General features: G+C 32.9%; 1 protein-coding gene across 1 annotated transcript in view; it reads left to right on the forward strand.

Annotated features, from left to right (window-relative positions):
- Positions 1 to 5,024, forward strand: part of Sema3a (sema domain, immunoglobulin domain (Ig), short basic domain, secreted, (semaphorin) 3A) — a 228,431-nt gene extending 223,407 nt beyond the window's left edge. The window contains exons 16-17 of the mRNA XM_013026102.1: positions 1,072 to 1,214; positions 2,321 to 5,024. Coding sequence (XP_012881556.1) covers positions 1,072 to 1,214; positions 2,321 to 2,776 — 599 coding nt within the window. The 3' untranslated portion in view covers positions 2,777 to 5,024. The remainder of the gene's footprint in view (positions 1 to 1,071; positions 1,215 to 2,320) is intronic.
- Positions 5,025 to 14,056: the final 9,032 nt, after the last annotated feature.

Raw genomic sequence — 14,056 nt, forward strand, 5'->3', positions numbered from 1 at the left:
GTGATGCCAAGAAAATGGTGGGGATACATTATTTAAATTAAAAACCTAGCTAGAGTTTGAAATAGAGAATAAACTTTTTTATCTGTCTACACTGTCAGTTTTCTATGTATGTGAAATCAATTTATTATCTTCCAAACTAATTTAATGAGTTCCAGATTGTACAAGATGTCATAATGGAAACAAGATTACAGAACATAATGTGGAGTTATGTTCTCCAAAAGAGCTTTACCTAGATTCCCTGTGTCTTACTTTTGATCTGAGCTCTGTTTCACTTACCACATTGTAAGAGGTTACATCAAGGGTAAAATAATAGAAAGTTAATCAGGAAACACATTTTGGTGTTGCTGTATTTTATTACATATCAGAGAATATTTGATGGCCTGATTTCTGAAAATAATAAAAGATGTGTCCTTTTCAAATAAAAACAATTGAAACCACATTGCATGATAATTATGCATCATTCTTCCAAGTGATCTCAAACAATTTGCACCAATCAACCTTCAGGGGAAAAAAAGTTGTGAATTATTGAGAGGTTACTGGTGGGAAGGATAAGCTTCCCGATCTTTCTTTTCTGTAAAATACTAGATAAATATTATTGATTTGTAAATTTAATTTTACAGATAAAGAACAAAAACACAGAAGCAAATTCATTTTTCAGAAACAGGTCCTTCTTTCCCAAAGTCCAGTCCCAAACCTTTTCTTCTTGAGAATAAGCAAACTACACACTGGCCCCATTATTCTGAGCATAGAGCTTGGGCTAAAAATCATCTATTAAGAGTAAGTTCGTGGTGTAGAGATCCGTAGTCATAATATACACATTACTGATTTTGTTAGTGTAATGCTATTTACTGGTAAACAAAACTCTGCATATGCTTTCTACAGTTTATTCTCTTTAGGTAGGCATTTGGGATCTGAAAGCTTATGTTTTTGACATTTCTGCCATCTTCCATCAATTTGAAAACAACTTCCAATTTTGAAATAACTTATCTCTGGCATTTCCATATAAATAGTTTAGAAGGTTAAGATAACTTCTCTGACATTTCTTCATTTCATTTTCTTGTCACTGTCCAGATAATCACCATGGCCACAGCCTAGAGGAGAGAATCATCTATGGAGTAGAGAATAGTAGCACATTCTTGGAATGCAGTCCAAAGTCTCAGCGAGCTCTGGTTTACTGGCAATTCCAGAGGCGAGATGAAGAAAGAAAAGAAGAGGTACTGGACTATAATTCAGTCTGTTATTCCAGTGTAACCTATACTGTTAAGTTACCCTAGTATTGTTGCCTTGAAGGCAAGAAAACTACTAAAAACTCTTATCTTTATTCTTAACCAATCAATAACATATTGGTTACAAAAATATTCTCTATGGACTGATTACATGAAAGATATGTGGAGGAGTTAGAGAAACAAATTTGACCTGGTGAGAGTTTCTGCTTCCCAAGCAGTTTGGGAATACAATGTGGAGTCTCCTTATCTCTTAGTATACTTATTTCTTAGCAGTCATATAGACAAAGCAATTATTTTTATCTCGATTTCTGCATTTTAAAAAAGGAATCTGTCCACTAATTTTAACTTTCCTTCAGTTAAAAATTATATTCTAAATTATTTTCCTTACCCACAACTTATTCCTCAAACGGAAGAATATGTCTTAGATTTAGGATAAATCAGTTGAGGTCCCAGTAGTTCAATCAACGTAGATATTTCTTTACTACAGGTATAGCTTTCTCTCAGAAGTAAGTAAGTGCATATCAAAATCACCTGTGTGAGAGCTTCAAGTCTTTAACACCATTTTAAAGGCATTAAATAAGCTGGGTGCTGTGGCTCAAGATTGTAATTCTAGCTACTTGAGAGGCAGAAATTAAGAGATCTCAGATTGAGACCAGACCTGGCAAAAAGAACTCTTCAAAACTCCATCTAAGCCAGCGATTGGACACAATTAGTTCAGCTAGAGAGAAATGATCACAGCTGGTAGCAGTGACCAACAGATCTACAAGACACTATGTCGAAAAACAAACTTTACAATTTAGGCGCGTGGCGGGGGAGTGGTAGCTGAGGAGGTGAAAGGGAGGGGATGGTAGGGGAAAACAAAGGAGGAGGCAACAATGCTGGATAAGAAATGTACTCATTACCTTGCTCATGTAACTGTAACCTCTTTGTACAGTACTTTCACAATAAAAAAAAACAATGTAAAAAAAAAAAGAAAAGAAATGTTGGTACCTGCTAAAATTTTGCCTGAGTCAATCTAAAATTTTACTGGCGTAGCGTTTCAGACTGTATATTTCTATCAAGTATGTGTCTTTTACAATATTTTTTTCTATTAGATCAGAGTGGATGATCATATCATCAGGACAGAACAAGGACTCCTACTACGCAGTCTGCAGAGGAAAGATTCGGGCAAATACTTGTGCCATGCAGTGGAGCATGGGTTCATGCAAACACTTCTTAAAGTGACCCTGGAGGTCATTGACACAGAACATTTGGAAGAACTTCTTCATAGAGATGATGATGGAGATGGCTCTAAGACCAAAGAATTGTCCAACAGCATGACACCCAGCCAAAAGATCTGGTACAGAGACTTCATGCAGCTCATCAACCACCCCAACCTGAACACCATGGATGAGTTTTGTGAACAAGTTTGGAAAAGGGACCGAAAACAACGTCGGCAGAGGCCAGGACATTCTCAAGGGAACAGTAACAAATGGAAGCACTTGCAGGAAAATAAGAAAGGTAGAAACAGGAGGACCCACGAATTTGAGAGGGCTCCCAGGAGTGTCTAAGAAGCATTACCCTTAGAAACCTCAAACAAGTCAAAACTTGCCTAGACAATAACTGGAAATAAAATGCAATATACGTGAACTTTTTTTCATGGCATTATGTGGATGTTTACAATGGTGGGAAATTCAGCGGAGTTCCACCACTTATAAATTAAGTCCATGAGTTACTTTCCTACCAGGCTTTCTCTTTAATTCCAACACCTAATAGAGAACACAGGTGAGCTCGAAAGTTTGTTTCAGCAGACTTCATGTTTTCCTGGGAGATTTCATTGTACAGGTTTCATGTTCTTCTTTGCCTGAGAAATAAAAATGTCATTTGCCATATTGACATGAAAAAAAAACTGCATCAGCAAAGCCATTTTATTGAACTAGAATTTCAAAATAAACTGCATGGATTTACTAACTGATGAATATTCCCAAATGTGATTGGATTCAAGGATATTTTTGTCTACCAGCACTCGTGTTTGTATGTACTGGAGGAGTAACATAAGTAAAACGATACTGAATGAAATGGTCTGTGGAAATATTTTAAAAAAGGCATAAATCATCCATCATGCAGAAGAAAAAATGGAATACACTGATCTACTACTGATGTCTTCTTTCAGCTTTGACCTAAAGATGTATTTTATTAAAACCATAATTTAAATGTACCATGACAAATATGCAGTAAAAAATAGTTGTTTTCTAAGCTAGAGTAGGTTTCTTACAGTTATCGTGCTATATAGTTTGTTTTAAAAATTCCAATTGTGTGCTGCTTTTTTCCACTTTTGTTTTCAGTTCTGTAGGTGAGATAACTGATATTTCTCTAGAGACATATCTACATCGTTAACTGTTAATTCCTCAAATAAAGATATGAATTATACTTTATTTCTCTGAGGAAATCAAAGAAAAAGAAGCTGTTCACAACTCCCCTTCTTCAAGTATTATCTAAGTTAATTCTAGCATGTGTAATGTTCTTAGAAAATCAGAAAATTAAGACAACATAAAAGGAAAGAAAAATCAGTTTATTAAATACATTTTATGACATTCAGTGGATAAATGAAAAGAAAGTTTCATCAGAGTTATAAGCACTGTCTTTGTATAGTATTAACAGAAAACATCTTTTAATTCTGTGCTTGAAATCACACATGGTGGTTTGAGACATAAGACCTTTGTAATAATTCCAATAGAAATTATTTCAGTCAATATTTGATTTCGGAAATGAGAGAGGAATCAAACCTGTGCAGAACAACATTATAAAATCATATTCCCCAACTGTTCCTTTCTGAGTCAGCTGCTTCTTATCTAACTTTGTTTGAACAAATTATACACACACACACACACACTCACATGCACACACATATATAAAGGTTATATGACTCTTCACATAAACAGGAGTGACATTTACACAAACTATTTTCCCGGACATAACCCACATTTAGAAAATGTAAACTTCTTTTCCTTTTCCCATAATAATTTAGAAAATAAAATAAAGCTTTTTAAATTAAGAATCTCTTTGTTATCTGAAGATGATTCCTTGAGAATCATTGAAGTCAAGATAACTATGATTTTCAGCATAATCCATTTTGTGCTCCATGTTCACACTTCAGATATTCCTACCTACGTCTTCACCAAGCACAAAAATGAAAATATACTATTGCTAATGAATGAAGTGACATTGAAATTTTAACTGTGGTGTCTTGGGATTTTAATTAACTCAGCATTAATTTCTCACCTCAGAACATATTGAATTGTTATTCCCTCTCAGCTGAAATGTTTCACAGATGGGAGTTCATGTTTCAGTTTTAATGACTATTCAAATAAACAATTTGTTGACATTTATTTCAAATAAAAATCTTAAAAATTCATCAGATTTTAGGTTCAATTGACTAATCAGGATGTTGCTTTGGGAAGTGTGTCCTCAAATGAAAGATGAATTTTAAATTGAAGAACACACACCTATACATAAAATAGTGCTTGAAATATAAATCAAAGAACAGAATGCTTCAAATATAGGGCCTACTTTTATTTTGGTATATTTGCCTTAACGATACTAAAATTCAGTGTTGTATTTCATTCTAAGCTAATTTCATTCCAAACAAATTTGTTTGTAATAGAAATATCTTATTTCTTCTGGTCCTTAACAATGAAGGATTTGCAGGGATAGAGATTGTATGACACCCTCATGGAAGCCTTCCAAAATCTAAATGCATTTTGTTTAACATTATGGAATATCAATAGAAAAAAAAACCTTCAATTAAAAGTATCAGAAACAAACAAATCTAGCATGTCTTTATAAACCATGAGGTCCACATTTTTAAAGAAAATTATAGAAGTAACTTACAGACAAATAATTCCCATTACCATCATAATCTTCTGCCAATATGTATTGAGAGAGGGTAGTTTGCACGAAAAAGAACTAGTGTCCCATTAAATAATTCAGTTTTCATAGACTTTGGCATCTGCATGTAAAATCAGAACTTGGCTAAGAGACTCTAGAAATGAGTCTTGGGCAGTTTATAACAGCCATCTTCATGTATGAAAACGGTGTATCACAACTGAGGAATTGCTATGCCCCTTTGAAATCAAATGTAAAATGTTAACGCATGCAAATGCACACACTTTATGCTTATTTTTTGTATGATTTAGTGACTTTTAATGGTATGTGCTTAATACATTTGCTACCTACACATTAGGCAAAAGAAATGTAAATAATTTTGAAAAGAAGAACAGTGTAAAATACAAGTCTCTCTAAACACTCCATTTTAGTGTATTGAATCTTATTTTAAATGCAAGATTTGCCCACACAGGGGACAAAAGTGGCTTCTGTACTATTTAGGGGCAGAAGATATGTGCCCATTCAGTAAGCATGCTTCTTGCCAGGTAGCAAGTATGTTCCATATCTGTATCTGTCACTGCCTTTCAGATGGGAACGAGAAAATTGAAGAGAAATATGTAATGAAACTGCTGCTGTAAATTATTCCTTCTAGCATGTATTCACTTGCTAAATACACATTTCTTCAAAATATTTGAATTCAGATGTCTTTACTGTTCCCTGTACCATATGGTGTTAAGGAACATAAGCTTAGACAAATTTGGGAAGCACAGTCAGGTTGCTGCATAATTAGATAGCAGATTTCTTCATTGTAGTCATCTGTATACTGGATTCTATATTTATGGTAATGATGTGAATTTTATGCCCTTTAAATTAAATATTGCTTGCTTTATGTCATACCAGAAAAGAAAATATGGGGATGAAGCTTTATAGTGTTATCATTATAATAAACAGTTTGCTTTCATTCAGGAGCTATAAAAATGCTAGATGATTAGCACAGGGAAGCTTTTACTAATATGGAGTCACTGCTATAACTTTATTTAAAGAATTCTATCTCTTATGAATTCATTTTTTACATAATTTCAATTTAATAGAAATCTGTTCATTTTCAAATCTATTATATTTCAATTTAACAAAAATATACCATGGTTTCAAAAACGAACTTAACAAATTGAATTTAACATCACTTCGTTGTATGATAAAATGTTATCAATAAGCTGTCCTAATGCCAATGGCACCCATGGTTTTACTTTAACCTTCTACAAAATAGTTTATTTCAAAGTCGATGTTAATATTTGCAAAAAATGTTTTCATACAGAAGAAAACATTAATCTATTCATAATCTACTTAACTCATTGCTGCATGATAGCTTTATTAATGATACTGTATTTTATTAATAAAATTATTGATAGATTAATTGCTGTATTAATTAAGATAACTCTAATGAGCTAGACAATAAAACTGCCATACATAGTAAGGGCAATTCCACTACCAGCCTAACCAAAGAAAATATTCATTTCCAACATGCAGATGCACACAGCTAGAGGCAAAAGTATCAAACAGTACCCAATCATACAAGAAAATAATGATTTTGAATGTAAAAATTCAAGCATCTATACGTTATATCCTGTATAAGCAGATGCATACCTGTTGCATTTTACAGATATTATGATTATGTCAAGATCAAACAATTGCTAAGATTGCTAAGCGATAAGGATGCTGAAATGTATGTCATATTTCCTGCTCTCAAAGAGCTCACCTTGAAATAGGAAAAATAGTGACATGATTTATCATTATTATGCATGGCAAATCTTTCCTGATTTGACTAGCCCTGGAAAACAATAGCCACATTTTCTGTGCTGAATCTGTGCCATATATTTTCTTTTTTTATTTCAATTGTGGTGATGTGATTTGTTTATTTCCCTATATCTCTCTTCCTAGACTATAAGCTTCATGAGGATAGTTTCTGTCCAATTTGTTTCTGCCCCCAAGGCCTACCATGACAAGCACAGAAAAGGCACACAATAAATCATGGTTGAAAAAAACCATTTTGCAATTTAGTAAGTGCCAAGTTGGAATTCAGAGAAAATACTGCAGGTTCAAAAAGAAGAGAATTAATGAGTGTAGAGAGATCATGGAATGCTTCAGTGGGAAAGTGACATGTGAGTTATGATTTACCCATCCACACCGTTTTGTCATGAAGATACAAAGAGAAACATAATTTGGGTGGAGGAAATAAGAAGAAAGGAGGACAGGTGTGAATTTTACTTGCTCCCCTACCCCAACAAGTATTCCAAATAAGTAGAGCACAGTGTTTAAAGAAGACACATTGCTTTGAGTAACTTATTTGTTTCCTTTATCCCAAAGTTTTAATTATTGCACTCTATTTTCTCATCCTGTTCACAAGGCCATATGTAAACATTCTACCTCCTACTCACACCCTACTCCCTCCCCTCTCATCTTCCTTCCTATTGTTGACTTTATTTATTTTTACTCACTTGAAGCAACAGGATTGTGCAGTATTCTTATAACTATCTTCAAAGTTATCTTTCTGGTAAAATGTTTTCTCTAGCTTAACCTACAATGCTTCATCTATAATTGATCCCACAAATGAGTAGTTGGGAAACTAACTTAGTTGGTTGATCCCTTTGTATTCCCAGCTCAAATGAAAGTTTCATTTATAGCTCATTTGTCCCCAATATGACCTCACTCATATAATTTTAGAATATTTAGCATTGGATTCTAGTATCACATTGTTCATTATCAATGTGGCTTCCAAAATCATCCAGTTAAACTATGAAGTCTTTTTAGTTCAAGGCTGAATTTGTATGGATAATCATAGCTGAACAATTTTACAGGTAAGATTATCCCATATGATTAAAAGGCAAACTTATTTTTTTAATGGGAGAAGAGAGACCATGGAGGAGAAAGAGGGGAAAGAGAGAAGAGAATAAAAGAGGAAAAAAACAAAATAGAGGAAGGAAGGAAGGAAGGAAAGAGAATGAAAGGGAAGGGAAGGGAAAGGAAGGAAAGAAGGAAGAAATAGAAGGGAAGGCATGAGGGAAGGAAGGAGGGAAGGAAGAAGGAAAGAAGGGGTGAGGAAAAGAGGGAAGGAAAGGGAAGAAAGGAAGGAAGGAAAAGAAAGAGAAGGGAAAGGAAGGAAGGAGGAAAGGAGGAAGGGAAAGAGGAAGGGAAAGAGGGTGGAGGGAAGAGAGGAGGAATGGAGGAAGGAAGGAAAGGAGAGAGAGAAATATATAAAAAAGGAAGCACAAAAGGAAAGGAAAAAAATCTGAAAAAGAAAAATGATGCCAAGCTTCTTCCTGAATCTGTCAATCCCTTACCAATAATGCAGTAAGGCTTTAGTTTTTTCTTATATAGGTAAAGAATGTATTTTATTTCTTTTAATCTAAACATTATACTTATGGATACACGGTTTATTTATATTATACTTTAGCCAAAGTTCTACAAAACGTGTTCAAGTCATCACAGCTGGGCTAATTTTGAAGTCTCAATTACCTCTACTTTGTAAGGACTCTGGAGTATTAGACCACAAGTAAATGCATCTTAATCCATGTTGTTTGTGTAGCCTTGTTCTTAATGTTTTGTTTCGTCGATAGCTAAGTCTAGGGAAATTTAAAGTTTTTTAAAAAAAGTTTGAATCTACAATCAAACATCTTTCCACTTTAGAGTTCTTGTTTTGGTTTGTCTTTTTAAAGGAACTTCAGTTTTCAGAAAAGCTTATATCCTTACATTTCAAATAAGAGTGGCCCTTCTAATACTCCTCAAATACTTTTGTTTTGCTCATTCAGTGTTTTAAGTTGTGGCTAATTATGAACCATTTAATTTAAAGTCTAGTTCTCTACATGGCTTTCAATAAATTTCACTTGAATTGAGCTACTGACTAAGCTTTGTGCATCTGTCTATGACCTTTGCATCTACCAATTTCACAATTGTTGCTCAATCTCCTCTTCACATTACTTTGATCCCATGAGCATGTCAGCTGACATTATTTATATTTTACTTGGTTTGAGATAATTATTACCCAAATAATTATTACCCAAATAATTATTACCAGAAAAAATATCCAGTATCCACATGAGATTTACTGTTACTGAATCGATGGAATCTTTACAAATATGAGATTATTTACTTGAGAGCATGAGAATATGCTATCCTAGGACTGCTTTATTTTTATCATACACTGTCTACTCACTAACTTTAGAAATATACTATTAATGAATTTTCTCCTTAAGTTTCCTAACCCTTAAAAAAATTAAAAACATACAAATACCTTAGAGGACCTAAGTTCTTATTATTGAGACTAATATATTGGCTTCTCTTCTGTGGAAACTGGAATATGATTTGCAATTGTTTCTATTCTAGTCCCTTCTAAACTCTTGTCATTAAACATTGTTGTTGTTGTTGTTTTAATTATATCATAAAGGTCTATATTCATTACCAATAAGTATCTATATTTTAAATGAATTATCTACATGTCTTATAAAATTATGCACTTGGTAATAAATATCAATGTTTAGTGCAGAATTTATAACATATCACAATGTATCATAAATTAATATTAAAATGTTAAATAAAATCAACATAAATCTTTATAGACAAGTATTACAATGCATAGTACAAAATTATACTCTTGTGATAGAAATGTAAGAAAATGTTATCTATGGTAATCAAGATGAGTCTCATGACAACCTGACAGTTCTCATACAAAGTAAGAAAATTTAATTACCTAAAGTTTATATACTAAAATTTAACATGCATCTTATCACAGATTTGACATTTTGAAAATATTTGAATTCCCTTTTATCATTATGTCATACACATAGGACACTTATCTATCAAGTTTTTAAATAAATGACCATGGTAGTAGTATTATTTAGCTTATAATACACCCAAAACAATGTATATTCAAGGAAAATAGTTTCCTGATATACTTGAATATGAAGAATCAGTAAACTTAGCCAAGAGTTCCATTAAAATGTAACAAGAAGAAAAGAAAGGTTTGAATCAAAACAAAATAAATTATTAGGTTCCAAACTAAGAAAGAATCTACAATCATATATACTTATACATAATATACTTTTAAAGTGGAAATATTTTATTGGTAAATGTATCCATTTTAATAATACTTTGAAATATTGCTTTTATGAGAAACATATTTAGTTAAAAAGTTCTGCATATAAAATATAATGTCACATAAACAACTTTTTTTACTTTTCAAAAATACTTTTGTTATCTTTAAGTAGTTGTACAAAGGAGTTGCCATTCAACAAAGCAGTTAATGAATGTAGTGCATCTTGATCAATGTCTCCACTTCCCACATTTTCACTCCCCCCTTCCAACGCAACCCTTCCCTCACTATTCTTAATTTTCTGGACATGAATTGAATTTTTTTTGCTACTTAACAAGGAAGTGTATGTATACAATGCACCTTGATCTGGGTCATGCCTTCAACATTTTCAACCCCCTTTGACCCATCCTTCCCCTATTTTTTCAAATTTTGTCGTATACACATGAATTCTTGACTGCATTCTCCCACTACCCATTTATATTTTTAACATTCTTGTATTTTAAGACTAAATATGTGGCTAGAACAACTTTATAAATACTTTCATTGATAATTTCTTAGCTATAGTGGTTATCAACATCTTCTGTCAATATGTGCCAGAAAGAAATCTTATGCTGGTTCTTCAAATTAAAGATTACACCCATACGTTTGTATTCAGCCCCAGTATATGAAACTTCCAATTGTTGCTTAATACATGTCTAAATAATTTAAATTAAAAGCATTGAAGAAGTATAATAAGAAATTAAAAATTGTAACGAGGACTTGATTTTCTCAAAACAAGTCCTCCAGTGTACCATTGTTTTGTAAAGTTTCCTGATCTCTCAGAACACAGTAGTCCTTGGTTCATGGACCAGGCCGTCGGAAGTGAAGTACAATAGCCACAATCTGCTTTAGAATTAAACGTCAGGTCAACTTCCACTTAAAAACTGCACTTCGGAAAATAAACCTGTTCACAAGGGTATATGAGTTCTTTCTAAAATTATCTTAATATCTAAAATTTGTTGTTAGATATACATTAGGATTTTCAGCCACATGTAGTTATCTTTTATTACCATTTGTACTGTTAAATCATTTTACCATACCCTATTATAATATATTATAATATAACATTTAATTTAACTATTTTTAAAAAAACACATCAACATAGTACTTTCTGTGTAGTTCAATATCTTTTTTTAAAATGTATCTGCTAGGCAAGCACTTTGCTACTGAGTTACACCTCAGCCCAAATGTCTTTAGTTTTTGAAAGAATAGACTCCACTGAATAAAAGCATGCTTCTTCCCTTCCTAGCACCATTTCTGAATTTTTGTAATTATAAACTCATAAGAAATGAAAACAAAAAACCCCTGCATTTTTGAAGATCAGGTCATCCTCTTATTTTTTTCTTTCCTATCATTTCTTGAGTCACCTAGCAATTCCCATGATTCTTTTTTCATCTTCTGTAGTATCTAGCACATATTTCTATCCAGTAAGAAATCCATCGTGAAATTCAGCATTCTCACCAATGACCTATACCATCCAAGTCTAACTTCATCAGCAATTCATTTAGCTAATACACCTTTAGTGGTTACTGAGAAGGGTAAGAAGTTGAATTCATTATTATCTTGAACTGCTCCAAAGATAAACAAACTCAAAACTGAATTGCGAAGTATAACGTATCTAAACCATGACTATGATATATGTACAGTTTAAGATAAATAAAATGGATACTATGTGTTCTCTATTCTCTTGAAAAATGTGATCCTTTCCTTCATTTTTGAGAGAGGTTCTCTTCATGTAGCCACCTTCTGCAGAACTATGATTATAAGACTGTGTCACAACATCTACTTTACCAGCAATAATTTAAAAATATCTAAACAATTTTTCTGATTTAAAAGAAGTTATGTTTTTGCCTTTAAATCCTTCAAAACCTCATTGTGATTCAACATCTTAATGTCTAGCCACACCTCCTTCTAATTATTAATTTAGTGGTACTGTATGCCATCATGACCCTCAAGGATATGTTCTAAAAAGTAAAATAGTCAATCGGCACTACGTAATCACTTGTATATATTCCAAAGTTACTATTTTCACTGAAAAAGTTAAATTTCTGAAACATTATTTTATAGGATCCCTTGTGCATATTAAAATAATAATCTATCATCTGATAAATTGTGTTAGTGCAATATATTGCACTAAACTCATTGTGTGAAAGCTAAGGGCCCATGAAGAATTTTCCAAGTGAAGTCTAACTGGAGAAAAATATAGAAGACACATCTTCTAAGGAGTTACAGCTCACTAGGCAAAATGTAAGGTCAAATATTATACATATGCTCTCTAAAACACATATGAAAGAGACCACAACATGATTCACACCTAAAAAGATAATAATTTATGCAAAATTGTTCCTTTTAAAAGTTAAGAGGAAAAGAGACAAGACACCTCAAAGACCTGTCAAGATTCCAATAAACACAGAAACAAACCAGATTCATTGTTGGAGACAAATTCACAAAGAAACTTAGGCAAAAATCAGTCTGAACTATGACATGATCCAGATGTTCCCTCATCTGAATGTCTCAGCAAAATCTGATGGACTTCAAAATATGACAGGGAAGAATAAAAGTTTCAAGAGTGTGAATGTGAATGGGCTTCAGTTATTTGGCAATCTTTTTAATAATTGCTTTTGTTTGAAGTGCTGCTACATTTCAGCATTAAATATCTTGGATATTGATAAAAAGCAGCCTAAAGAGATGAAACAACAGGCTTTGAAGTATAATCATTCCATTCTCAGGAATGTTAAGAGACTATTAGGACTGATCTATAAGGAAAGGCTATTGTGTATACTAGACTATGTGAAGGAGGAGAACAGAGTATGGACTAAGCCACATGTATTTTATACTGTCCATAAATAAATGTAGCACCAAAGTAAAATCTTAGTAAGCATGACACACATTCCTAGTTGACAGTGTTGAACACAATTTTCATAGAAAATTAGAATTTGGCACCCTAAACCATAGATGTCCTTCAGTTACTTAGTTATAAGCTCTGTTTCTCAGGGCTTAGGTCACTCATATGTTGTAAAGCTTGAACAGAATTAAACACAGTTTAGGTTCTACATGTCATTCTTGTTAGCTACATGACGAGGTAAGTGTTGAACATAATTTTAAAAGATTGAATAATTATTAAAATGGGTGTGGGTGATAAGAAAGAGCAATACAGGGGTGAATTTGGTTACAGAACATTGCATGCATTATGGAACTTTCATAATGAAACCTTGTTATATAATTATTACATGTTACTAAAAAGATAAAAAAGAGATTTGTAAAAGGGAGCAGAAAAATACCATATGTTGTAGAGTAGGACAAAAGACAATAAGGGTCATGAAATGCAAGGGAAGAAAACGTATTGATCTTCAAAGAAAGTCAACATATAAAAGGTACAGAGAGATAATGTACTTTTCTTGCCAAAGCAAATTATTGATTTTCTATCATATTCTTCATTTTACCATCCTGGATGTCCTAATCCCATGTGCTATTGATCTATACCTTGTCTATCATGCTCAAATGTACACTTAGTCCAGATTACGTAAGCCATGTGGTGGACATGTGGATTGTGGATGGAGGAATCACCTGGGAGCTCATGAGAAAGAGCTAAGTAATATTCCCCTTCTGAATCTGAACCAATATTTTAGCTCCATTCCCAGATCACTCTGTGTGTGTGTGTGTGTAATAACATGGACATTTTGGTGTTGTTATTCATTAATATAAGTTTGGGTTCAGTCTCTTCAAAGGCCATGGGTTTGGATTGTTCTTTCTGTTTGAATTGTTCGAGTCTTGTGTCTTACTCCATACAAGACAGGAGAAGTCTAAAACCCAAGAAGGAAAACTGCCTCCATAGTCTAAT

Source organism: Dipodomys ordii, unplaced genomic scaffold (assembly GCF_000151885.1).
Source record: "Dipodomys ordii isolate 6190 unplaced genomic scaffold, Dord_2.0 Scaffold90, whole genome shotgun sequence".
Taxonomy (NCBI): domain Eukaryota; kingdom Metazoa; phylum Chordata; class Mammalia; order Rodentia; family Heteromyidae; genus Dipodomys; species Dipodomys ordii.